Below are 25,065 nucleotides of genomic sequence, written 5' to 3'. Positions count from 1 at the left end.
TTTGAAGGTCAGGCCACACCTTCCCGTCCTCATCACACACAGCAGGGGCTCTGTAGCGTATAGCTTTGGGAGGTTTTTTCCCTTCATTTGCATAATTTGCATTTACGGTATTGGTATATTTTCAAGATTATGGGATGGTTTGTTCAACTGCATTTTTAACAGTTTAGCTATTTGATTCATTTTTATTAGCCAGTTGTTTGACTAATAAGTCACTAAGTTATTAAATCACACAGAACTTCAGAGTACAGTTGTTTCTCAGCTGGCATTCATCTTGATCTCATTTCTTTTTTTTTTTTAAAGATTTTATTTATTTATTTGAGAGAGAGAGAATGAGAGAAAGCACATGAGAGGGGGGAGGGTCAGAGGGAGAAGCAGACTCCCCGCCGAGCAGGGAGCCGGATGCAGGACTCGATCCCGGGACTCCAGGATCATGACCTGAGCTGAAGGCAGTCGCTTAACCGACTGAGCCGCCCAGGCGCCCTTGATCTCATTTCTAATCTTCATGTCTCACAATTGGTTGGGACAAAGAGGACTATGAAACATGGCTTCATCCAGCAAGCATGTAAACCACCTCTGCACCGGGCCCTCGACTCAGGAGTGCCCGTCCTTGCGTACCTGTTGAAGTCCGGGGCACGAGCGGAGAGGACTGGACTTGTGTCTGCTGAAGGGCCCGTTCCTGTGTCTGTGTTCTCCTGACTTGCCTTCTTGGTCTCTGTCACGTTCTAGGTCCTCTGCGTGGGGACCCGCTGTGTGTATATGGATAACGCCAATGAGCCACATAATGTAATCATCTTGAAGCACTTCACGGAGAAGAACAGGGCTGTGATCGTCGATGTCAAAACCCGGAAAAGGAAAACAGGTCCCAAGCCTAATTATTTTTCTAAGAATGGAGGGAAGCTGTCAAATCTCTGCAATACCCTGAAATAAATGAAAATACCCTGGTTCTTGCCCCTGCATGTGATATTTTAAAAAGCAAATTATAACTCCCTGAGCTTCTTTTTCCTCATCTCTGAAGTGATGTGGTTGAATAAGGGTAAATTGGAAGACCTTAGCTGTGCTGTCGTTTTGTATATGTGGCTCCAGGGTTCTGGGGGGACACATTTAGGGTCTGAATATTTAATGTTGTCATTGGCTGGTGATTTGTTTTCTAATGGGTAATTTAAATATACAGTGGAGTCAGACAGCTACAGGAGTGTAAAACGTCTTTGAGTAATTGTGGTGACAATTTTGCTTGATCAGTAGAACAGTGAAAGTATATCATAAGTGACCTTTGACTTAATTTGCTAGCCCCAAAACAGCCTGGAGTATGTAACCATGTGTGCCCAGTTCTGCTTCTGAAATAATCTGCTGTCTTATTCAGCTTCAGTGCTGGGCACCATCTGTGCTACTTTTGTGTGTGGGGTGAGGTAACGGTCAAGGTTCTTGTTCTTTTTCCTTTTTTGTCTTTTTTCTTTTTTGCATATTAACATCCAGTTGTTTCAGGACCATTTGTTGAACAGACTAGTTCTCCATTGAATTATCCTGGCACCTTCGTTGGAGATTAGTTGACCCACGTGTGTGTGTGTGTCTGTTAATGAGTTCTGTTATAGTCCATTAATCTATGTATTTGTCCTTACTCGAAGACCACATTCTCTTCACCATTATAGATTTATGCTAAGTCTCCAAATCAGGTTCTCCAACTTTGTTATTCTTTTGGCAGCATTGTTTTGGCTAGTCTAGTTCCTTTGCCTTTCTGTATAAATTTTAGAATCAGCTTGTCAGTTTCTATCAAGGAACCATTGAGTCTGTATATCTGGGGAGAAGTGACATCTTAACATGACCCATGAGCACTGTATATGTCTCTCTTTATTTAGGAAATAAATTGAGATCTCTAATTTCTCTTCATCTGGCATGGAGTAGCAGCTGCTTTCTCTCATTCCTGAATTTGGTACTTTGTGTCTTCTCTTGTTTGTTTCCTAGAGTGTCTCACCAGAGATTGATCAATGTATGTTTTTAAAGATTTTTTTCTTTTAATTTATTTGAGATAGAGTGACAGAGAGAGAGAGCACGAGTGAGGGGCAGAGGGAGTTGGAGAAGCAGGTTTCCCGCTGCGCAGGGAGCCCGATTTGGGGCTCGATCCCAGGGCCCCAGGATCGTGACCTGAGCCGAAGGCAGACACTTAACCAGCTAAGCCACCCAGGCGCCCCTGATCCATGTATTTGATCTTTTCAAAGAACAACTTTTGTTCTCACTGATATTTTTTCGCTATTATTTCTCTGTTCTCTGCTTCACTGATTTCTGTCTTTGTCATTATTTTTTTTTTTTTAAGATTTTATTTATTTATTTGACAGAGAGTGAGATACCGAGAGCAGGAACACAAGAAGGGGTAGTGGGAGAGGGAGAAGCAGGCTTCCTGCAGAGCAGGGAGCCCGATGTGGGGCTCGATCCCAGGACCCTGGGATCATGACCTGAGCCGAAGGCAGAAGCTTAACGACTGAGCCACCCAGGCGCCCCTGTCTTTGTCATTATTAATTTCCTATTTCTTCTTGCTTTGCATTTCATTTGCTGTTTCTTCTTTCTCTAATTTCTTAGGGTGGAAGTCTAAATCACTGATTTGAAGTTTTTCTTCTTTGTTGATAGAAACATTGTAATGCTATGAATTTCCCTCTAGGGATGGCATTAGCTGCATCCGTAATTTTTAAAAAGATTTGTTTGTTATTTTAAAGAGAGAGATCGTGGAGGGGGGGTGATGGGCAGGGGGAAAAGGAGAGAGAGAGTCTCAAGCAGCTCCACACTGAGTGCGGGCCAGATGCGGGGCTTGATCTCACAATCCCAAGACCATGACCTGAGCCAAAATTAAGAGTCAGATGCTCAGCCGTCTGTGCCACTCAGGCACCCCTGCATCCATAATTTTTGATAGCATTTATCTTACCATTTTCACTCAGGTCAGAATATTTTCTATTTATCTTAACATTTTTTCTTTGTTTTGTGGATTATTTAAGAGTTTATTGTTTAATTTACAAATACTTGGAGGCTATTCCAGACATCTTTCTATTACTGATTTCAAGTTTAATTCCCTTGGGGTCAGAGAACATACTTTGGATTATTTTAGTCCTATTAAGATTATTGAAACTTGTCTATGGTTCAGAATTTGATCTGTTTGAGTAAGGTTCCATGTGCACTTAAAGAGATTCATATACTAGGTTGTTGGCTGTAGGTGTCATTTAAGTCAAGTCAGTTGGTAGTGTTTTTTTAAGTCTTCCCTACTCTTACTGATTTTCTGTCTGTCCTGATGATTACTGAGAGAGGAGTGTTGTGGTCTCTAACCGTAATTGTCTATTTCTCAGTTCAGTACAAAATGTCCGTTTTTATCTCTGATAATATTCCTTGTTCCAAAATTTACTTTAGTGTTTATGTAGCCTCTCTAGCTTTTGTTTTATTACTAACATTTGCATGGTGTGTACACTCACTTTTTTTTTAAAGATATTATTTGTGTGTCAGAGAGAGAGAGAGAGAGAGAGAGAGAGAGTGAGTGCCCAAGCAGGGGGAACAGCAGAGGGAGAAGCAGACTCTCCGCTGAGCAGGGAGCCCGATGCGGGGCTCAATCCCAGAACCCTGGCATCATGACCTGAGCCGAAGGCAGACACTTAACTGACTGAGCCACCCAGGTGCCCCTGTATGCTCTCACTTTAACTTGCCTGTGTCTTTACATTTAAAGTGGATTTCTTGTAGATAGCACGTAGTGGAATTTTCTTTTTTAATCCAGTCTGACAATCTCTGTGTTTTCATTGAGATGTTTAGACTATTTACACTTAATGCAGTTATCAAGATGATTGAGTTTGAATGTACTAAGTTCTTGATTGTTTTTTATTTGCCTCACTTGTTTGGTTTTCCTTTTCTTCTACTTCCCCTGTTTTGTTTTTGTTTTTTAATGACTCCATTTATTTCCACTATTGGTTTTTAACTGTATCTCTTTTAATTTTTTCAGTGGTTGCTCAAGGATTTACCATAGTTTACCTTAAGGTAATTTTTTAGTGGTTGCTTTAGGGTTTATAATATTCACCTTTAACTCATTGTAGTTTACCTTCAAATAATATTCTACCACTTAACGTACAGTGAGGAAACACAGATTTTATATTTCTATCCCCCCATCCTTGTGCTATTATCATTACACATTTTACTTCTACATGTTATAAACCTCGGAATAAGACATTATTTATTTTTGCTTTAAAAAGTCAGATATTTTGGGGCACTTGGGTGGCGCAGTTGGTTAAGCATCTGACTCTTAGTTTTGGCTTAGGTCATGATCTCAGGATCATGGGATCGAGCCCTGCACTGGGCTCTGCGCTCAGCACACAGTCTACTTAAGACTCTCCCCTGCTGGGGCACCTGGGTGGCTCAGTCGGTTAAGCGTCTGCCTTCGGCTCAGGTCATGATCCTGGGATCCTGGGATCGAGCCCCACGTCCGGCTCCCTGCTCAGCGGAGAGCCTGCTTCTCCCTCTCCCTCTGCCTGCCACTCTGCCTACTGTGCTCTCTTTCTATCTCTCTGTCAAATAAATAAATAAAATCTTAAAAAAAAAAAAAAAAGACTCTCCCTGCTTGTTCGTGCGCACACATGCTCTCTCTCAAATAAATAAATAAATCTTTAAAAAAAATTTCTTGTTCAATAAAATAAAAAGAAATAAAAAATAAAAGGATATTTTAAGAAAGGTTTTAAAATGAGAAAACAATATCTTTTTATTTACTCACATGTTTACCATTTCTGGTACTCTTCATTTCTTTGTGTAAGTTCAAGTATCAATCTGGTATCATTTCTCTTTGGCCTGAAAAACTTCCCTTAACATTTCTTGTATTGCAGGTCTGCTGCCACAGAGTTTTTGTTTTGGTGTGTCCTACCAAACCAAAAAAATATTTATTTTGACTTTATCTTTGAAAGATGAGTTTGCCGCATACAAAAATCTAGGCCAAGAGTTTTTTCTTGGAATACTTTGAAGTTTTTGATCCATTTTCTTCTGGCTTACATAGTTTCGGCCGCAAAGTTCGCTGTCATTCTCTGTTACTCTTCAAATGTGTCCTTTTTTTCCTCTGGCTGCTTTTAAGATTTTTTTCTTAGTCACTGGTTTTTAGCATTTTGAATAGGATGTGCCTTGACATGATTTTCTTTGTTTCTTCTTCTTGGGGGTTTATTGAGCTCCTGGATCTGTGGATTTACAGTTTCTATCAAATTCAGAAAAAATTCAACTATTATGTCTTCAAATAGTTGTCCCCCCCACCTCCACCCCCACCCCCTCCACCAGGATACTTCCACTAGTATCCACTAGGATGCTGGGTGGGGGGAAGACAGAATATTCCCAGGTCTGTGTGAGCTCCAAGAGTTGTTCGTCCAACTGCTTTTTGGTAGTTCTTTCCTAGAACTAGGTGGTTTCCCACCACGCATTTGTGCAGCTCACACTCAGCCAAAGACGCGAGGAAGCTCTTGTGGCTGTCTAGAGAGGTCCCCCCATACCCTGTCTGTCTTTGCCTCTTCCTTCTTTGTGATATTCTGCCCTGTAAATTCTAGCTGCCTTGACTTCCCTGAACTCACCTCTTTCTCATCAGTTCATTGAGATTTCAGGACTCTGCTTAGATTTCTAGTCCCTGCTCTGCAGCCTAGAAATTGTCTCCAGAAAGCCTGGCTGTTGGAGGGCTCCTCTGGTTTAGGTCCCTTCTGTCGGGGATCATAGTCCTATACTGCTTGTTGCCTCCTGTCTGCAAACCATTGTTTCATGTACTTTTTCAGTGTTCTGGTTGTTTAAGATAGGAGAGTCAATCCAGTCCATCTTAGTTTTGTTTGGGAGTGGAAGTTCTACTTGCATGTTACATGGAAGAAGTTCCTGTAGCACTTGGAGACAACCTGTTGGTGCACAGTAGTAGGAATGTAAATTGTCTCTCTCAGTTGCTTGTTGGATGGCTGGCCCAGTGACATTTCTGTGCTCACCTGCCAGCCAGCCTTAGATGTGACGGCTAAGTTTGAAGCCAGAGTGATCTGGTTTTGGGGTCTGCAGTTCTTGCTTCGGTAAGGCGCATTACTGGGGAAGAGACTTAGCTGCAGGAAGCATTAACTGCTTTCGTGCCTTTGTCTTCCTGCCTGACCTCACCCTCCAGTGAAGGACTACCAGCTGGTCCAGAAAGGACAGGAGTGCAGCAGCGCTCAGGCCCAGCTGAGCCAGTACTCCCAGCACTTTGCCTTTATCGCCAGTCACCTTCTGCAAGCCAGTGTGGAGAGCCACTGTCCCGAGGCGGTGGAAGCAACCTGGGTCCTGTCCCTGTCCCTCAAAGGACTATATAAGACGCTAAAGGTAACTGTGACCTTTTTCCATTTGCTCATGAATCACTGTGATGCAGCATCTGCAGGGCATTTACTACGAGGAGATGCCATCTGATCTCGATGGTTGGTTAACCACAGGATCTTGATTATTTTTAGGAATGGTGGAGGTCTTGCACAAGGATAGCTCTAAGGAAGAAACAGAATTTTCCCAGTAGTTGGTTCTTTACATTTTTTTAGTACTGTCCGTGGAACCAGGTATTTACCCGATGGGCATGTAACCTTGGAAGATGGGAAGAAACTGGATGGAATAGTTTCTCACTTCCCTCCGAACCACAGCTCCTCCGGCCCATCGTAGGGCCAGAGGAGGGGGAGAACAAAGGGGACCGGCGTCCTACGGGACTTGGAGTGATAGGCTTGGCAGTTGGGGTGGGAGGAGCTGGGAGAAGCCTTGACTTGTGGGGGAGATGGTTCTTCTGCTACCTGAGGGGCCTGACAGGGGGAAGGGACCAGCTTTAGGGCGATCTTCCCCACAGAAGTAGCCATGAAAGAAGGGTTTCATTTTAAAAGTCTGTGAGTCCCTGGACTTTGGCAGAACTGCCCAGGAGGCCACAGAAGGACTCAGGCAGCACAAGGAGTCAGCACGGATGGCGCTCCAGCCCCGGGTCCCCCTGAGTGCTCGTGGTGAGGGGACCAAGGCCATGCAGCTGCTGTTTGTTGCCTCCAAGGCATTTATCACAATCTGCTCATGTTTTAGTTGTTTAATTATAGTAGCAAAGAGAAAATAAACGCTCTGAGGGCACCATGAGTCATAAAAAGCCTTTCTGAGGAGGTGAAATGTGAGGTGGTAGGTGAGGGGTCTTGGCAGAGTGATGCGTGCAGGGAGAGCCACAGACGCCAGGCCCAGGAACAGGCATGGTTGTCAGCGACAGGAAGAACACCTCCGGGCCTTCAGGATCCTGTGGAAGACCAGAGGAGCAGGCAGGGAGTCTGCAGCGCCCCGTCTGCCATGACTCAGGACTTAGGTTATGTTCTGACGAGCACTGGAAGCTTTGGGAAGGCAGAGTGCTGGAGAGGGTCGTCCCTATAGGATGAAGCCCACAGAGTGTACTGGGCTCCAGAAACGCTTGCGGAGGGCGAGTCACACAGGGGGCGTCCTGGGCTCCAGAAATGCTTGCCGAGGGCTGAATCAGACATGGAGTGGACAGACTCAGGTTGGGGCTGAGGTTTGTATGTCATCCTTCTTGCAACTCTATAATTTGCCCACACAGTGACCTTGGGCCCCAAGCCTAGACTGGGCTCTGAAAGAACCTTGCTTCTCTCCCCATGGCTTTCCCTCGAGGCAGCTGCAGGTCATTTCCCTTTTATTTGGCAGGCTCACGGTTTTGAAGAGACTCATGCGACCTTCCTTCAGACTGATTTGCTGAAGCTGCTGGTGAAAAAGTGCAGCAAAGGGACCGGTTTTAGTAAAACGTGGCTCCTCCGGGACCTGGAGGTAAGACGTGTGCCGCCTGCTGCAGGCTTCCCGCGCAGGAGTGAGACCCGTGGGTTAGCCGTACCGCCTCTGCCCCGGGCACGCTCGTTCTGTGCCTCCGCTGGAACCGTGTCTCAGATTGGTGTCCCCTGTTGGAAACAGGGGTTATGACACCTCTTCTTCCTGTCCGGGAGAGAATGAATTTGACGTTTGTTCGGAGAACACTGGAGGAGAAGTATTTTATGGAAACACGTGGCTGACCATTACGTCACGGCCATAAAGTGTGTCTGTGAATTATTATTTTCCTTGAAGTTCCTTCGAGCTGAAATCTGCTTATGTATAAACATAATGTGTTTATTCTATGTAGGACTTTAGTTGACAGTTTTCATCTTATCACAGTTCCCTCTGGGCCTCAGATTGGTCTTGGTGGAATTGCTCTGGTCTCTGAGTGTGCCAGCCTCTGGTCCAGGAAAGGCTGCTGCTGTGCGGGGGGAGGTCAGCCAGCCCTGCTCCGGCACCCAGAGGCCTGAGCTCGAGGAGCCCGCTGTCCAGCACCGCGGGAGGGGTTGGTTCGGTTTCAGGAAGTGGTGCTGAAATATAGCAGTGGAAAATCTGGAGAGCATCTGGGCTCTCGTTCTGAGGACAAACTAATAAATTTTAAATGAGATTTGCAGAAAATGTGAAATATAGAAAAGAAGGAAAAACTTCAAATTCCGCCCCACAAACACAGCCACTGTTAGTATTTTCTGTACTGCCTTGTTCCAGTCGTTTCCGCCTGCGTCCCTGTCGCGTGTGTAGACGCAGATGGTACAGTGTGTGACCCTCAGACGCAGTGGGGGAGTGCGGTGGCCGCTTCCCTGAGTCACTAGGTGGTTTTCATGACCCCTGTCGTAGCGGCTGCAAATGACACACGAAGGTGGATCTCAGCTTCATTGACTGTAACGTGCTTTACGTTATTCCTAAAAGGAGAGTTACTGGCTGGGTCAAAGGCAGTAGACGTTACAGCTCTTTACATCTCGCCAAAACACGTTCTCAAAGTGATCCCAGCTTACGTTGTCAGCCGCAGAGGTCCCTCAGTTTTAGTTAGCATGTCTTTGATGATAGCTAAATGGAACATGTTTTCATGTGTTTTCTTTTGTTACTAATTTTACGTTCCCTTTGTGAATCCTTACATCTTTTAAAAAGGTCAAATATCTTCTACCATTTAAGGGTTAGAGATCTCACCCACTGAGCCCCCACACCCCTGCCCTGCATGGTCTTCTGTCTGTAGATCCTGTCCATCATGCTGTACTCCTCAAAGAAGGAGATTCACACCTTGGCCGAGAACACAGCCCTGGAGCAAGACGAGCGAGGGGACCAAGAGGAGGAGGTGGAAGGCACTGTCAGCAGCCCTGCTGAGCCGGAGCAGAAGAAGCTGGATCCCCTGGAAGGCCTGGATGAGCCCACCAGAATATGTTTCTTGGTGAGTTCTGGGGCCGTGGTGAATCGAAGGGATGGGTTCGCTTTGGCTTGCACCGTGTTTTTGCCTTCATGCAAAAATGCCTCAGTCTGACGTGCCGAGAAGTCGCTTCCTGAAGACTCAGTCTGAATTGTGCAGAATTGATCCAGAAGAACGGAAAAATCTTTACACCAGTCATTTTTAAGGTTTTTGGGCCTAAAAGCTTTAGATCATCTCTCCCATGACATAAGCACATGCAGTTTTGCTCATAATTTGCAGCCCTTCGATGCATGGTGTCCCCTCGTGGTTTCTGAGATGCATTCTCTTACGTTCCCTGGGGATACACTCTTCCTCGAATGGTGACTGCAGGTGACACAGTGACCTTGGGCCACAAGCCTAGACTGGGCTCTGAAAGAACCTTCATAGCCAGAGAGTATGGGGCGGGGATCAGAAAAGCAAGCACATCTCTGGACCGATGTGCCAGTTGTCGGAGTTGAGTGCGTGGCAGCTCCAGGGAATCTGGCGGAGGGCACCGTGGTGGGTAGTAACTGTTGACTGTTAGCGTTGCATGCAGTGGTCTGCTATTTCCGTGCTTTATGTTTTCTGTGAATGTATAATCCCAGAGCAGATTCTGCAGTCCATGTTTTAGAGTTTATAATTTTATTTGCTCTAAGTGACCACACGATACTCAGAAATTACAACCTGTGGTGACTTTAGGAAAATAGTTGTTGTATCCCTTGAGTTCGTCTCTCTTGTGCTTCCTCCATGGCCTGCAGATGGCGCACGATGCGCTCAATGCCCCTCTGCACATCCTCCGGGCCATATACGAGTTGCAGATGAAGAGGACCGATTCTTTCTTCCTGGAGGTTCAGAAGAGGTGAGGACCCTGAGATGCAGCTGACGTGCAGCGAGTGGGAGAGCAAGGGAGGGCAGGGCCATGATTGCCTCCTGCCAGCAAGCTCGGGGTAAAAACTCCCGTGAGGCCGACTCGTGGACCTGGTTTTCAGTTCTTCATGCAGCGCTGTGAGAGCTGCCCGCGCCGCACGGCCTGAGTCCTCTTGAGCTGTGCTGTGTGTCCCTCTGGGTGCAGACGTTGCGGCAGATGCCAGGGTTTCTCCCATTCGTCGTCCTGGGGCAGACAGTGCCAACCAGGGCCTTCTGGTCAGAGTGTTGTTTGCACATTATCTTCATGGATTTCCCCAAGGGTTACCATAAAGTTAATAATACTCCCTTTCTCTTGGCCTGGTTGTCTCCCAAATGTGTGTGGAACTTTACGTGTCGTAGCTAATCTCTCCCTCTGTCTGTCATATCCTAGTTTTGACTTCTTATTGTAACTTACATTTAGTTCCAATTTAATTTTTCTTTTATGTTTTTATCTTCTATTTCTGTTTTCTTGTATTTCTTATATGTTGCCTCAAATCCTTTGTGAAATGAAGCAGGGCACAGTCTAACCTGCTGTAACTAAGAAACCCAGAAATATCGGGTCAAGGAAGATAGAATTTGTTTTTTCTCTCGTGGCAGTCCAGGGTGGGTAGGCAGCTCTGCTCTGTGAATGACCCTGTATCCCCAAGGGTATTGTTCTCCTGCGTGTTGTCACGTGACTCCCCCATACCCACCCGTGTTCCAGCCCAGAGAGGGGGAAGGTAGAGAGAGGAGGGCATCCTCAACCCAGCTGCCTCCTGTGGGCGAGGACCTAGTTGCATCACCCCGTCTAGCTGAAGAGGGGCTGGGCACCCTGTTGCCAGCTGGGTGGTTGTGTACCTTGCTAAAGCTTCTGGGAACTTTGTTTCTGAGATCCCGAGGGACAGTTTGCATCCTCCGCCACCAGGGGGTCTGTGCACCTCTGTGTGCATGAGTAAATAAATGAGTGCTGTGAGTCTAGATTGCAGAATATGGGGGGCGATACTGTCATTGCAGAGTAACAGGACGGTAAGTCGGATCGGTATTTCTGACAAGTTTCACTGCGGGCTGAACGCTTAGCTTTCTGTGATGTATGTACCCAGCCTTGTGCCTCTTCTCCCCAGGTTTGATGGGGACGAGCTCACCACGGATGAAAGGATTCGGACCCTGGCTCAGAGGTGGCAGCCCAGTAGGAGTCTGAGACTAGAGGAGCAGAGTGCCAAAGCCGTGGACACAGACATGATTATCTTACCGTGTTTGGTATGTTGCTTCCACCTCGGACACGAAATGTCTGCCCCTGGCCCGCAGCCCCCACCCAGTGGTGAGGGGGCAGGCCGCGGTAACGGTGGTCTTGGGTTTGCAGTCCCGGCCTGCACGCTGTGACCAGGCCACGGCTGAATCGAACCCTGTGACCCAGAAGCTCATCGCCAGCACGGAGAGTGAACTGCAGCAGAGCTACGCCAAGCAGCGACGTAGCAAGAGCGCCGCCCTCCTGCACAAGGAGCTGAACTGCAAGAGCAAGAGGGCTGTCCGAGAGTACCTGTTCCGCGTGAACGAGGCCACGGCCGTCCTGTACGCCCGCCACGTGCTGGCCTCCTTGCTCGCCGAGTGGCCTGGCCACGTGCCAGTGAGTGAGGACACCCTGGAGCTCAGTGGCCCGGCCCACATGACCTACATTTTGGACATGTTCATGCAGCTGGAAGAAAAGCACCAGTGGGAGAAGGTGATTGTTGAGCAGGCTAGGCTGGGCACTCTCCCCCTTTGTTCCTCGCCCCCCCCCCCCCCCCCCCCGCCCGCCCGCCATGTTTGAACCTGGTTCCTCTGGTGCGGGCCTCCCCGGCGGGAGGCCACCTGTGTGGGTGTGCGGCTCCACGACAGCTGTGGGTGCAGCAGCGGCTGGGTGGGGGCACAGCTGGGCTCTCTCAGGTCCTGGCCTGGAGCGGAGCTCCCAGCCTAGGGCAGACTTGGTGCGCAGAGGGTACCTGACAGCGCGATCCCATGGAGCCTGACTCTGCACTCGTCCTGGCCGGTCTCTTCCCGTCTAGTGCCGAGCCCAGGGGACGTGGTGAATTACAGCTGATGGCCTGTCCCCGTGGCACAGGAGCCTCCCGGGTGTTTGGGGGGCACTTGCACCTGTTCCCCTGTAACCGGGGAGAGTTCCGTCTTGAGGAAGTGCAGTCCAAGGCCCCGGCCTCTGGAAGGCAGGTGTGAGGTCTGCAGCTTAACCCCATGGTCCGGTTCTGAGTTTCCAGGCCCCTGGTTCTGTTCTTAAGTCAAATCTTCCACGTCGTCTTTGAGAGCAGGGCCAGGGTAGCGATTCCCAGGGTGAACGCACCCAGAGGAGCCACACAGCAGAACACGGCCTGGTCTGGGCCGGGGGGAAGCCATGGACGCCTCCTCCAGCTGAGCTGGGAAGTTTTCTGACCACCTTCCAGCTTCCAAGTGCAAAAATCTTGAGTCACATTTACTGCCGCCGCCTTCATCCCTGTCCCCTTGGCACCCGCACACACACGGTGTACCCTCACCGCCCCATGTATGCCCTGCGGGGGGATTCCTCCGGAAGTGAGTTTATCTTCTCATCCTTAATTTGCCTGTGTAAGAACACCGCCGGTTGCAGAGCCCCCTAGATCTGTTCCCAGCCCCACAGTCTCGGAGGTGTTGGCAGCTTTGCCGTAGCCACTCCTCTCACGGAAGTGCCACAGGGGAGCATGGCCTCCCCCCATCCTTGCCCCACGGAGCCCCCAGTTCCACACCTCTTTGGCATGTGTCCCCTTGTACGGTCATTGTTTCTCTGTGCGTCCCTCCTCTGCTTGGCTCAGGACTCTGCAGGGCCCGGGACCACCTCTGATTGGTTCTCTTGGCTTTCTCAGAGCTCCCAGAAGTGGTGTTTTCAGGAAGGACTGAGGCGGAGGCGTCCCGGTCCACAGCAGGGCCCCCTCCCCGCCGCGGGAGGCGTCCCAGTCCACAGCAAGCCCCCCCACCCCACCCCCATGGGAGGCGGCTGGAAGAGTTGGCTTCAGGGGTGGGGCCAGGGGCCAGAGTGAAGCCAGCCCCTTTGGATGGGCCTTGGGTTGAAACGGACGCGTCCTTTTTCCTGCCCCTGGTGGCTCTGACGCTCTCTGCCTCACATCCTGCCAGATCCTGCGGAAGGTGCTCCAGGGCTGCCGAGGGAGCATGCTGGGGACCATGGCCCTGGCTGCCTGCCAGTTCATGGAGGAGCCCGGGATGGAGGTGCAAGTCAGGGAGTCGAAACACCCATATAACAATAACACTAACTTTGAGGTACGTCCAGGGCACGTGGCTGGCAGGACCTACGAGAGCTGCTGAGAATCTCATCCCCTCTGGGCAGTCCTCCCTCTGTCTCCCCAAAGCCAGGGAGTCTCCACAGCCCAGTCTTCTGACCTTGTCTCAATAGGAAACAGTGGGCCCCTGGGCCTGGGGGGAGGCATTCGCTTCTCCTGCAACAAGGTCCTTTCAGGGAACCCTTGGCATCTTCGACATTGAGTCCGCGTGCGGGCCTGGGTTCAGCCCTGGCTGCACCGTCTCCTGATGATGTGGCCACACTGTGGAGACCCCTGCCCTTTGTCTCAGTGCCCAGGCGCGTGCTCCCCGTCCTCCTTGTCTTAGGGTTGCAGGGCGTGGCCTGAGACAAGCCCTGGGGAATGACAGACGTGTCCTTGTGTCCCCTCCCCAGGATAAAGTCCACATCCCGGGTGCAGTCTACCTCTCCATCAAATTCGACTCGCAGTGCAGTACAGAGGAGGGCTGTGATGAGCTGGCCATGTCCAGCAGTGGTGACTTCCAGCAGGACCGACACACCTTCAGTGGGTCCCAGCAGAAATGGAAGGATTTTGAGCTCCCAGGTAGTAAATACATCCTCAGTCATCTAGACATTTCACATCGAGTATTGAAGTTCAGTACTGAGAAGAGGGATGTTGTGGCGGGGGGGGGGGGGGGGGGGCGTCACCCCGGGTTTAGCCTTTTTCATCAGGAGCCTGTCACTTGCCGTTCCCCGTTGCTGCGGTGTCCTGAGCTGTTTCTGATTCTTGTGTGACCCAGGAGATACTCTGTACTACCGCTTCACCTCTGACATGAGCAACACGGAGTGGGGTTACAAATTCACTGTGACGGCGGGACACCTGGGGCGATTCCAGACAGGTGTGTGCGCTACTCTTTCCGTCCGCAGGCTCTTCTGGCCAGGGGCCCTCTGTGGATGCAGGGGCCACAGTGTCATCAATGTTTGTTAAAATTGAAGCAGCTGCTTTTCTCGGAGACTTCCACATGTCCCTCGGAACGTGCTGTGGCAGCCAATGGTCAGCGTGAGTGGACAGAGGAGGGGCTGCCTGCGGGGCCACAGAAGACGCTTCTCTTAGAATTCACAGGGCTTGTTGCAAAAATGAGAAACTGAAAATGTTATCCTATGTTGCTCTTATCAAAGGCATAATTTTAGGCAAAATTTAAATGATCATAGTTGTTTTATTCTATTTATTGAAACTCAAGCAGTTCATGTTTCTAAATCTCTGTGTTCTGTGGGTGTGGGCCAGGGTTCGAGATTTTGAAGCAGATGTTGTCAGAAGAAAGAGTTGTGCCACACCTCCCGCTGGCCAAAATTTGGGAGTGGCTGGTGGGTGTGGCTTGTCGCCAGACTGGCCACCAGCGATTAAAAGCCATCCACCTGCTTCTGAGGATCGTCCGATGTTGCACCCACAGGTGAGCTGCCCTCCGTGGGTCCTTTGCGGGGCGTCCGGACTGTGAGGACCCCCTCCCACTCTGTGGCTTGTCATTTCTCTTTCAGGGGTGTCTGATGGAAAGAAGCTTCTGATTTTAAGATCTTACAGTTCATCGAGCGTTTTTGTTTTCTGGTTTTTTTTAGTGGTAGTACTTTTACTGTCCTGTTTAGGAGATGTCTGCCGTACTCCGTCTTGGGGTTGTGACGATATTTCCTGTGTTCTCCAAGCTTGTTTCTTCTGTCGCATCTAGCTCATGTTCCACATGGAATGACTACTGTGCGTGATGCGAAGTGTTGAGTCAGGGTTGGTTATTCGAACTTGAGTCTCCCCCCGACCCCATAGACCAGCTTTTCCCTCCCCTCACTCCAGCGCCACCTTTGTCTCCAGGAAGGTGTCCACGTACGCACACATCTGAGTCTGCTCTCTTCCATCCCTTGGTCTTCTCGGTTCACTGCGTTCAGTGTTGTAGCTTTATGACAAATGTACGTATCTCGGCGTATAAACCCGTTGTTCTTCCTCTTCGAGGATGTCCTGGATTATCCAACCCTGCATATCGCATGCGTCTTAGAATTGGTTGCTTCCTTTCTCTTGCTTTTCCCACTTTAGTGAGGTGTCACTGAAAAAACTGTAGTATGTTTAAAGCGTAGAAGGTGATGATTTCATGTATGTCCATGTGGTGAAAGCGTTCCCTGTCGGGTTGGTTAACGCACCCAGCACCTCACGTGGTTACCTCTGCTGTGCGTGTGACAACAGCGACCGTCTCCTCTCTTGCGGAAACTGGCTTTTCAGGAAATTCCTGTTTCCTGAAAATGATGCAGCGCTATGTACCATTATCTCCTGTTGTCGCCATGATGCGTATTAGATCCTCAGACCTTATTCACCTCACGGCTGGAGGGTTTGTTCCTTTGACCGGCGGCCTCTCCCCGTCTCCCTCACCCCCAGCCCCTGGCAACTACCAGTCTATTCTCCGTGTCTGCGAGTTTGTTCGGTTCGTTTGGGTTTCCACGTAGAATTGAGATCGCCCAGGGTTTGTCTTTCTCGGGCTTATTCTACTCCAGGCCCGTCCGTGTTGCAAACAGCCACGCTCTCGTGGCTGAAGAATACCCCGTTGTGTGCCCAGCACCACATTGGCTGTATCCGCTCTTCCATCAGCAGACACCCTTGTTTATTTCCAGCCTTGGCCGTTGTGAACATTTGAGCGCAGGTATCTTTTGGAGGTAACGATTCGTGTGCTTTTGCTATAAACCCAGTAGTGCGATTGCTGGATCGTACAGTAGTTGTGGTTTCAATTACTCGGGGAACCTCCATCTTGGTCTCCACAGTGGCCGCACCCGTGTGCGTTCTCACCAGCAGTGCGTCCTCGCCAACACCTGTCGTCTCCTGTCTTTTCGATGATAGCCATCCCCACACATGCGAGGCCATATCTCGTTGTGGTTTGATTTGCATTTCCCTGATGATGAGCGATACAAGCCCCTGTCTTTTCATGTGTCTCTTGGCCATCGGCATGTCTTCTTTGGGAAAGTGTCCGTTCAGGTCCTTTGATTATATTTTAATTGGGTTATTTGGGTTCTTTTGAAATCGAGTTAAATGAGTTCCTCGTATATTTTGGATGTTAATCCCTTATTGGGTATGTGGTTTCAAAATATCTTCTCCCATTCCATAGATGCCTTTTCATTTGTTGATGGTCTCCTTTGCTGCGCAGAAGCTTTTTAGTTTGATGTAGTCCCGTGTCTCTCTGCTTTTGTGTCAAATTCAAAAAATTGTTGCCAAGACCAATGTCAAGGAGCTTAGCCCTTATGTTTTCTTGTGGGAGTTTTGCAGTTGGAGGTCTCTCATTCAAATCTTTAATCTATTTTGACTTGATTTTGTGCGTGATGTAAGGGAGGGAGCCAGTCTCGTGCTGTTGTATGTGGTTATCCAGTTTTTCCAACACATGTGTTGAGGAGACTGTCCTTTCCTCATTGCATATTCTTGGCACCTTTGTCAGAATTAGTTGGCCGTATAATGCATGGGTTTACTGCTGGGCTCTCTGTCCTGTTCATCAGTCTTTATGCCTGTTTCTGTTCCAGTACCATACTGTTTGGATTGCTGTAGCTCTGTATCATGGTTTAAAATCGGGATGTGTGAGGCCTCCAGGTTTGTTCTTAAGATTGATTTGGTTATTCAGGGTCTTCTGTAGTTGCACATGAATTTTAGGGTGGTTTTTCCTATTTCTGTGAAAATGCCGTTGGGATTTGGATAGGTGCTACATGGACTGTGTATATTGCTTTGGGTAGCATGAACATTTTAACCGTATTCTTCAGGCCCTGAACATGGATCATCCTTTACACTTGTGTGTTCTCCAGTTTCTTTCAACGTTCTACAGTTTTCAGTGTACAGACTGTTTACCTCCTTTGCAAAAATTTATTTCTAAGTGTTTTATTCTTTTTTACCCCGTTGTAAATGGGTTTGTTTCCTTAATTTCTCCTTCTGATAGTTCGTTGTTAGTGCGTAGAAATGCAGCTGATTTTCCGTATTGATTTTGTGCCCTGTGACTTTACTGAATTTATTAGTTCTAATGTTTCTTCTGTGGAGTCTTTGGTGTTTTCTGTATGGGATGTCATCTGCACACAGACAGGTCTACATCTTCTTTTCTAGTGTAGATGACTTTTGTTTCTGTTTCCTGCCTAATTGCTCTGGCCATAATTTCCGGTACCTCATAGTGTTCCTACTCCACGTGTTTGTTTCTGTCCACGCACATGTGCACACGCCTCCTCTCACCTGATGGGGTTTTGACTCTTGACGACACTGAACCCCATAACCCACAATTGTTAAATATCATCTCCTCTCTACAGTCCTCCACTGCTCAGGTCTGAGTCACGCCTTACAGGTTTCTGTGTAGACGGCCTGCACAACATTCCATTAGATTTATCTCTAGGAAGTTAATGGGTTTGATGCTATTGTAATTGGTGTTTTAGAATTCTTATTGGTAATTGTTATTGTTTCTGCTCATATGTAATTAGTTTTTGTGTATTTCCTTTGTATGCAACGACGACGCTCTGTTTGTTAAGTTTAAGAGAGCGTGTATAGATTATTCAGAGCACAGTCATGTTATCTACAAATAACTGGTTTTAGTTCTTCCTCTCTGTCCTTAGAAGCTTTTTTTTTTTTTTTTGTCTTTTTGCCTTTTTGCACTAGCCAGGACCTCCCGTAGAGTATTGAGTAGAAGTGGGGATTAAAGATATATTGCCTCGGGCGCCTGGGTGGCTCAGTCGGTTAAGCGACTGCCTTCGGCTCAGGTCATGATCCTGGAGTCCCGGGATGGAGTCCCGCATCGGGCTCCCTGCTCGGCAGGGAGTCTGCTTCTCCCTCTGACCCTCCCCCCTCTCATGTGCTCTCTCTCTCTCATTCTCTCTGTCTCAAATAAATAAATAAAATCTTAAAAAAAAAAAAAGAAGATATATTGCCTCGTTCCTCATCTTGGAGGGCAGGTGTTGGCAACTCTGCCCCACGCATCGTCCACACACTCAGACCCCTGCCTGTCAGGGGTTCAGTGTCCCTCTCTAGCATTTCTTTTTTTAAGAGAGAGAGAGCATGTGAGTGGGGGGGCGGGGGGCGGTGCAGAGAGAGAGTCTCAAGCAGGCTCCACACCCAGTGTAGAGCCTGACAGGGGGCTCGCTCTCACAACCCCAAGATCATGACCTGAGCCAAAATCAAGAGTCAGATGCTTACCTGGCTGAGCCACCCAGGTGCCCCCCACCCCAGCACTTTTAAGGCACACAGACACAAGGTGCCAGTCAGAGTGGAGTGATACCGAAGTAGCAGGGCATCTTCTGGTGTAATACGGAGCTGTAATTTTACAATGAAGGGCTCTCCGAGTCAGGGAGAGCAGTCCGTCTGCGTGCAGGCAGCAGAGGGAGGGGTAAGCGGACTGTGATTGCTGTTTTCCCTTTCTCCTGGTGTGAGGAAAGGTCCCTTAGCCCGTAGGGGCTCAGTTCTGTTCTTTTGAGAGCAGGTTGCGGTGAGAACCGTCTGGTTGAGTGATGGGTTTGAAACCGTCTTCAGACGGCTGGGCCCTTCCTGGCCGCGTTGTGGATGTGCTTCTGCAGTGTGCTGACCTTCCTCAGGCCCGGGGCAAGACTGGGTGGGCAGAGGGGAAAGGCAGCCCCAGGGGAGGGAGGGTGGGCGGACGTGGTATGAGCCACGCAGGTGCATTGACCTCAGTCCCTGAGCGCTTTCCTGGAAGCTCCGCTGTAGAGCTGTCTCTTTAAATCAAACCACGTTTTCCCCTTGCTTTACTTTAGGAAGACTCCCTGCTCCGGGAGAAAGTGATTGGCTCCCAGAGTAAACGTACAGAATACTTTTTAAAGTCGTACATTAAAGAGAAAAGGCAAAATTTAAGGTTATAAATCATAAAGTCATGTAGTGAGGCCCAGAATATTACTTGCTTCATAACTTTTCTCCTCTGAAGGATGTTGAAGTGGAATGAAAAGTACTTCCTCCCTCTGAGTCAAAAATGTCAACGAGTCTCTCCCCAGAGGCCCACGGAATTGCAAAGGGTTCTGGCCCGAGCACCCTCATTCACATATTTCTTATGTTTTATGAGCCTAAGATTGTAATATTGGTCATCACCGTCTTTTAAATCTTTTCTTATTCTCTGATTGTTGAAGCAACGAGCGTTGCAGAAAATCTAGGAAACTTGGGCGCCTAGGTGGCTCCGTCGGTGAAGCGTCTGCCTTCGGCTCAGGTCGTGATCCCGGGGTCCTGGGATCGAGTCCCGCATCGGGCTCCCTGCTCGGCGGGGAGCCTGCTTCTCCCTCTGCCTGCTGCTCCCCCTGCTCATGCATGCACGCTCTCTCTCTTTCTGTCTGCCTCTCAAATAGATAAATAAAATATTAAGAAAAAAAAAAAAAAAGGAAATCTAGGGAACTGACAGGGACAACCACGGATAACATTTTTTGTGTATTTGTTCACTGTTGTTTTTGATGTGGTCACACGATACCGTACGTGCGTTGTGTTTTATTTTGTATGTGCAGTTCTATTGTTGCTTTTTTCCACGTAACATCCATCTCGAGATTCTTCCACTGCCATTGGCAGTTCGTCGTAGCACCCATTTTAAAGACGTGCGGTTGATTTACGACTGTGCTCCAGGGTGTTCTGCTTCCTTGGAGTCCTGTTTTGAAGTTTGGGTTCTGCCCCTTTCCCTGTTTGCTGCTGGTGAATATTTTTGGGGAGGGTAATGACTTTACTAGATGTGGGGGGAGTCCGTCAGCTGGCGTCTGTCTCACGTCTGACCCCCGCCCCCCGCAGTGACCTCTGTGACCTTGCGCTGCTGAAGCCACTGTGGCAGCTCTTCACCCACATGGAGTACAGCCTGTTTGAGGACGTGACGCAGCCTGGCATCCTCCTCCCCCTGCACCGCGCCCTCACCGAGCTCTTCTTCGTCACCGAGAACCGCGCCCAGGTGAGGGTCCTGCCAGGGCTTCCTCTGCTGCCCCGGTGGGGGATGGGGGTGCGCGTGGCCTGATGTCCCAGGTCCTCACCTCTGCCCGACCCCCGGGAAGACTGTTTATTTTGTCAGGCCTAAAGCCAAAGGGGGAAGAACTGCTTTCGGTTAGTCCTTAACAGTAGTGAATTCTGGAAGGTGAAATGGTTAGGTTCTTGTTCCTCCTATTTTTTCCTCCCACGAGCACAGTAGGCCCATTGAATGTGAGAGATGAAAGGCCTTTCAAAATTCCTGAGCTTACCCCCTCATTTTCTACATGAGGAGACTGACCCTGTGGGTGAGTCAGGGCAGAGCCCCCCTGGAACCAGGCACCGGGCTGCCCCTGGTCCAGCCCCGTCCACAGCTCCCGAGGGAGGTGGTGCCATGAGGTGCCCAGCAGAGCGAGACCTTTGTGGTTGCGGGTGGGCGTTGGTCCGGTGATGCTGCGTCTCTGCTCTCCCCCCAGGAGCTCGGCCTACTGCAGGATTACCTGCTGGCCTTAACCACTGACGACCACCTTCTCCGCTGCGTGGCGCAGGTACCGTCTCCCTGTCAGAGCTGGCCGCCCCCATCGCCGCGGCCCCCCGGGTCGACATGGAGCTCTGTCCCGCCCCAGTCGCTTCCCTGTGCTGTCCGAGAGCCGTTGAGCCCATTTATCAGTGTCATTCACGTTAGACCGTGGGCTCGGAAGACGCCAGCAAGCATTTGTGTCTTTGAAACCAAACCAACTAATGCCTTAAATCGACAGTTTGGTTGAAGTTTCCGTACACTTAGGTTTCAGATAATTTTGGATGTAACTTTCTTCCCTGATAGGAGAGCTGCTGACAGTTTGGTCCCAGGATCCCTTTACACTTCTAGATTATTGAGGATCCCCAAAAGCTCGTGTTGACGTGTTGTACATATGGATATTCGCCATTAGAAATTAAATGAGGTTTTAAATTTAGAAATTGAAACAAAAAATTTTAACACTTATCAGTTCGTTTTAAGAAATAATAAACTCATTACATGTTAATATGAATCACACATTCTGTGAAACACAGCTGTATTTTTCAAATACAGTGGTTCTCGAGGAGGACGGTGGTCGTTCGTGTCTACCTTGGCGGGAGGCCTCGGGCCGGCACCCCAGCAGCCGTGGTCATCCTGGCTCACAGGCACCTCTGGGAGACTCCGCTGGGTGCGCAGGAGCGTGAAGGCAGGAGAAGACAGTATAATATCTTAGCATCCTGCAACTGTTTTTCACCGTGCAGAGCCCCTGAAAGGGTCTCAGGAACCCCAGGCCCAGACCACACAGTGAGAGCCTTAGGCTCAGAGACCCCTTGAATATCCTGGCACTTGTGGTCCAACCCTCCAGTGGGCAGATGGGGACGCTGAGCTCAGACACGGGGGAGCTTTGCCCTGGGTCCCGTGGGAGTAGGCATCTATTCCTGGCGAGTCTGCTCAGTGGACGCAGGGTCCTCTCGCAGGGAAGACGCGGGAATCCCCCATCAACTGAGAGGTGTTTGTGTGCATTCTCCGGAGACCTGTAGGCAGAGTAGAAACTCCCTCCGTCCTAACAGGTCCCTGCCCGCACTGTCACCGCCACCCTGGTTTCATGACACAGCAAAAATCTGAGATGTGACCATACGGCACCAAGAGCTGCACGTCGTGTGTGCCTGTGGGCTGCTCCCTCTTGCCTGTCCCCGTGGCCCGTCTCCTCGCCCTCATGCTGACCCTCCCACAGCCCGTCCTCTGTGCTGGACCAGTGCTCCGCGTCTTGCTGCGCTGAGCTCATACGGCGGCCTCGGCCTGGCTCCAGGGCACCCCTTCCCAGCACCCTCCCACCCTGTGGCCCAGCACTGGCTGTTTGTCTCTCCCCTTCGGCTCCTCTTTGCTCTTCTCTTTCCCTAAAGAGCTTGCCCAGACGCCCTGTGGACCCTGTCCTCCGGGTCCACTGAGCTCACCAGCATTGCACCTGCCTCTCTCTCGGGAGAGTGATAATATTTCTGCCCTACGTTTGCAGCTCTCATGGGGTCTTGGGAGAATCTGTCTCTCACTCTGGGCTGGTACTGCAGGTGAGGGGAACCACAGCTGGCTCATGTCTGTCCCTACTCGCCCCGATGACCCCCAGTGCTCAGCTGAGGGTCTTGTCCGGTTTGCACTTAATGAATGAGCAAATGAATGGTTCGACGTTGGCGGTGACCCTTTCTCCCTCCACAGGCTCTGCAGAACATTGCTGCTATCAGCCTGGCCATCAACTACCCGAACAAGGCAACCCGCCTCTGGAATGTCGAGTGTTAGCCCTTGCTGTGGCGTGCATGGAACTGGCCCATCTGTCCACAAGGACTTTAGAGCAGACATCTGAACTCATTCAGGAAAATGCCTGTGGTGTCCGTGCCCGGCTTCCCTTGAGGTCCCACTTCCACCCCAAGTGGAATGCCAAACAGCCATGCCTCCGAGAACTTGCCGCGTCCCAAGCTAGCACCTGCACGCACCACAGCACGTGAGAAAGAGCAGAGCACTACAGAGCTATTCAGGAGGGCAGGTCGTTCAGAGGGTCTGTCCCTGCGGAAGCCACAGCCCAGGAAGAGCTGAAAGGAGCGTCTCTGGAAAGGGTTCTGTCTCCGTGGAGCGGAGCTGGCTGCGCTTAGAGTCGGCCCAGAGCTGCCCTCTCAGCAGGACCTGCAGCAGCAACAGCGGCCTGGCCTGGGAGCCCTTCCTTTGCTCTTGCTTCTTGAGACCGGGCAGTCCACACCAAAGCCGGTGAGAGCTCGTCCTGGCCACCTGCCGGCCCCCCAGGCATGCACATGGCCGTCCCACAGAAGTCCTCGGGGAGAACAAGAGCCCTTGGTCACAGCCAGTGGGCCGTCCATGTGCACCGCTCCTGCTCTGACTCCCAGCACGTCTGCATTTAGTTGTTTTCACATATCTCAGTTTCCACCTGACGTTTTTAGAACAGAACCACATGACTCCCCCGCGAGGCTTCAAGGGGTGCCCAATGGAACGGTCATTCGGGGGAGACGCTGTTCGCGTGAAAGCTTCTGTACTTGAAGACTTGAAGTGTTAGACGAGATCTTATTTTAGAAGTAAAAAAAAAAAAAAAACACCAAAAAACAAAGAATATATGATGATTTTATTTCTTCTCTGTGGTCACGGTTACCCGTCGCATCCACCTCTGGGACTCTGCGTGCTTGCTCGGCTGTCATTGGTCTGGCAAGAATGCTGTTTTCCATTTTTTATGGTCGCAGTCTTGCCCTCAAGTGCTGATGATGATTCTCTTTCCAAAGCCATGCTTTGGAGTGTGAGGCTGGGTTGGCCCGTGGGACTCGTCGGCGTGAAGAGCGCCTCGGCAGCTGCCATTTCAGGACGGCATCTGGGCCTGAGCACGTCCCCCCACGCGGGGCGCACGGAAGGCTCCTCGCAGCCAGGGCCAAGCTGAGCAGGTCAGCACCGGCATGTGACTGCTGGCTGCAGGGGTCTGGGTTGGAAGGGCCCGAGACTGCAGGTCCCAGGAGGGTCTTCCTGCAGAAGCACTCTTGCCTTCTGGGTCAGGAGGCCGAGGGGCGGCAGCCTCCTGCAGCCCTAGAGCTCGGTTCTCAGTCAAGCCCCCAAGCTGCACGAGGAGCCGTCCTGTGAGGGACCCTTCAAAGGGGACAGGGGGCAGGTCCTGGAACTTGGTGACCCCAGGCCCGTAGCCCTGACATCAACAAGCCTGAGGCCCTGGGCCCGGTCCGGTCCCCCATGGTGTCGGGATGCAAGCAGGTTGCTACTGTGGCTTGGTAGAAACCCGTTCTCATCTTCCGCTCTGCCTGCACCCCCAGAGAAGGCCCCACGTGCGTACCACCCAGACCCAGGTAGGTCTCGCAGTGCAGAGGGAGGTCACAGAGCAGGTGTCGGGGCCCCGACTCTGACGGGGTGGGGGGGGCGGCCTGGAAGACAGACAACACAGCGCACTCACGCCTTCACCTTGCTGCCGTCCACAGCCCTCATGCCCCGGACTGACTGACGCAGGCAGGACAGATAGGCAGGGCAGGGTCACGCCTCTGGGGGCCGTCACCATCAACTTTGCTCTCCATCCTCGGGAGGCCGAATTGTAAATAAACGCCAGCCTCGGCCCGCTGCTGTCTGTCCTGGTCTCTCTGCCCACTTTGCACAGAGCGAGCCCAGGTTCTGCTTCGCACACAGCTGCCGCTCTCCCCTGCTCGCCCCACCGGCCCGGTCGCCCTGCATCCCACCCGGTCGCCACCAAGGACCCGCCGCCTCCGAGACCAGCCTCCCTTTGATCCTTCTCCGAGGCAGAGTTGCCAGGCAAGAGCTAAAACCGGCGAGAATAAAGGTGTCGTGAAAACACGTGCCTGATCCATAAAGAGATTCCGACCCAAACCCTATATATTGTACAGATGGACACTGCTCCTAATGGGAGGGGTGACTTATTTTCATCATCGTTTTTAATTTGTTTTCTTACGGGTTTACAATTTTGAATTTTTCTTATTTGTTTGAAAGAAAGAATTTTGATTATATCAAGCTGAGTGAGTTCAGCCTGTAAAAAGGATGTTAAGTTGTGGGTAAAATATGCAAATGAAGAGAAATATATTGTACAAATTCTATATAAAAAAAAGTCCAACTGTGTGTGGGGTTTTTTCCTCCCCTCCCCTCTCCCCTCTCCTCCCCTCCCCTCCTCTCCCCTCTCCTCCAAGCCCAAAGGGATGGAATCACTGGAATCTTGAGGACTCGGGGTTGGCAGGAACCGGAAGTGTCTCAGCTGGCCCGAGCCTGGACTGTAGCCGCGCAGAGCGCAG

General features: G+C 50.3%; 1 protein-coding gene across 1 annotated transcript in view; it reads left to right on the top strand.

The window, feature by feature from the left end:
- Positions 1 to 24,728, top strand: part of ZZEF1 (zinc finger ZZ-type and EF-hand domain containing 1) — a 104,204-nt gene extending 79,476 nt beyond the window's left edge. Inside the window, exons 42-55 of the mRNA XM_044921780.1 lie at positions 727 to 859; positions 6,125 to 6,318; positions 7,660 to 7,779; positions 9,029 to 9,220; positions 9,973 to 10,073; positions 11,221 to 11,356; positions 11,460 to 11,819; positions 13,235 to 13,378; positions 13,791 to 13,959; positions 14,156 to 14,254; positions 14,641 to 14,806; positions 20,116 to 20,269; positions 20,757 to 20,828; positions 22,487 to 24,728. Coding sequence (XP_044777715.1) covers positions 727 to 859; positions 6,125 to 6,318; positions 7,660 to 7,779; positions 9,029 to 9,220; positions 9,973 to 10,073; positions 11,221 to 11,356; positions 11,460 to 11,819; positions 13,235 to 13,378; positions 13,791 to 13,959; positions 14,156 to 14,254; positions 14,641 to 14,806; positions 20,116 to 20,269; positions 20,757 to 20,828; positions 22,487 to 22,567 — 2,121 coding nt within the window. The 3' untranslated portion in view covers positions 22,568 to 24,728. The remainder of the gene's footprint in view (positions 1 to 726; positions 860 to 6,124; positions 6,319 to 7,659; positions 7,780 to 9,028; positions 9,221 to 9,972; positions 10,074 to 11,220; positions 11,357 to 11,459; positions 11,820 to 13,234; positions 13,379 to 13,790; positions 13,960 to 14,155; positions 14,255 to 14,640; positions 14,807 to 20,115; positions 20,270 to 20,756; positions 20,829 to 22,486) is intronic.
- The last annotated feature ends 337 nt before the right edge of the window (positions 24,729 to 25,065 follow it).

The sequence above is a fragment of the Neomonachus schauinslandi genome, chromosome 15 (genome assembly GCF_002201575.2).
Source record: "Neomonachus schauinslandi chromosome 15, ASM220157v2, whole genome shotgun sequence".
Lineage (NCBI taxonomy): Eukaryota > Metazoa > Chordata > Mammalia > Carnivora > Phocidae > Neomonachus > Neomonachus schauinslandi.
The sequence above is the reverse complement of the archived record's forward strand: the minus strand, read 5'-3'. Positions and strand labels throughout refer to the sequence as shown.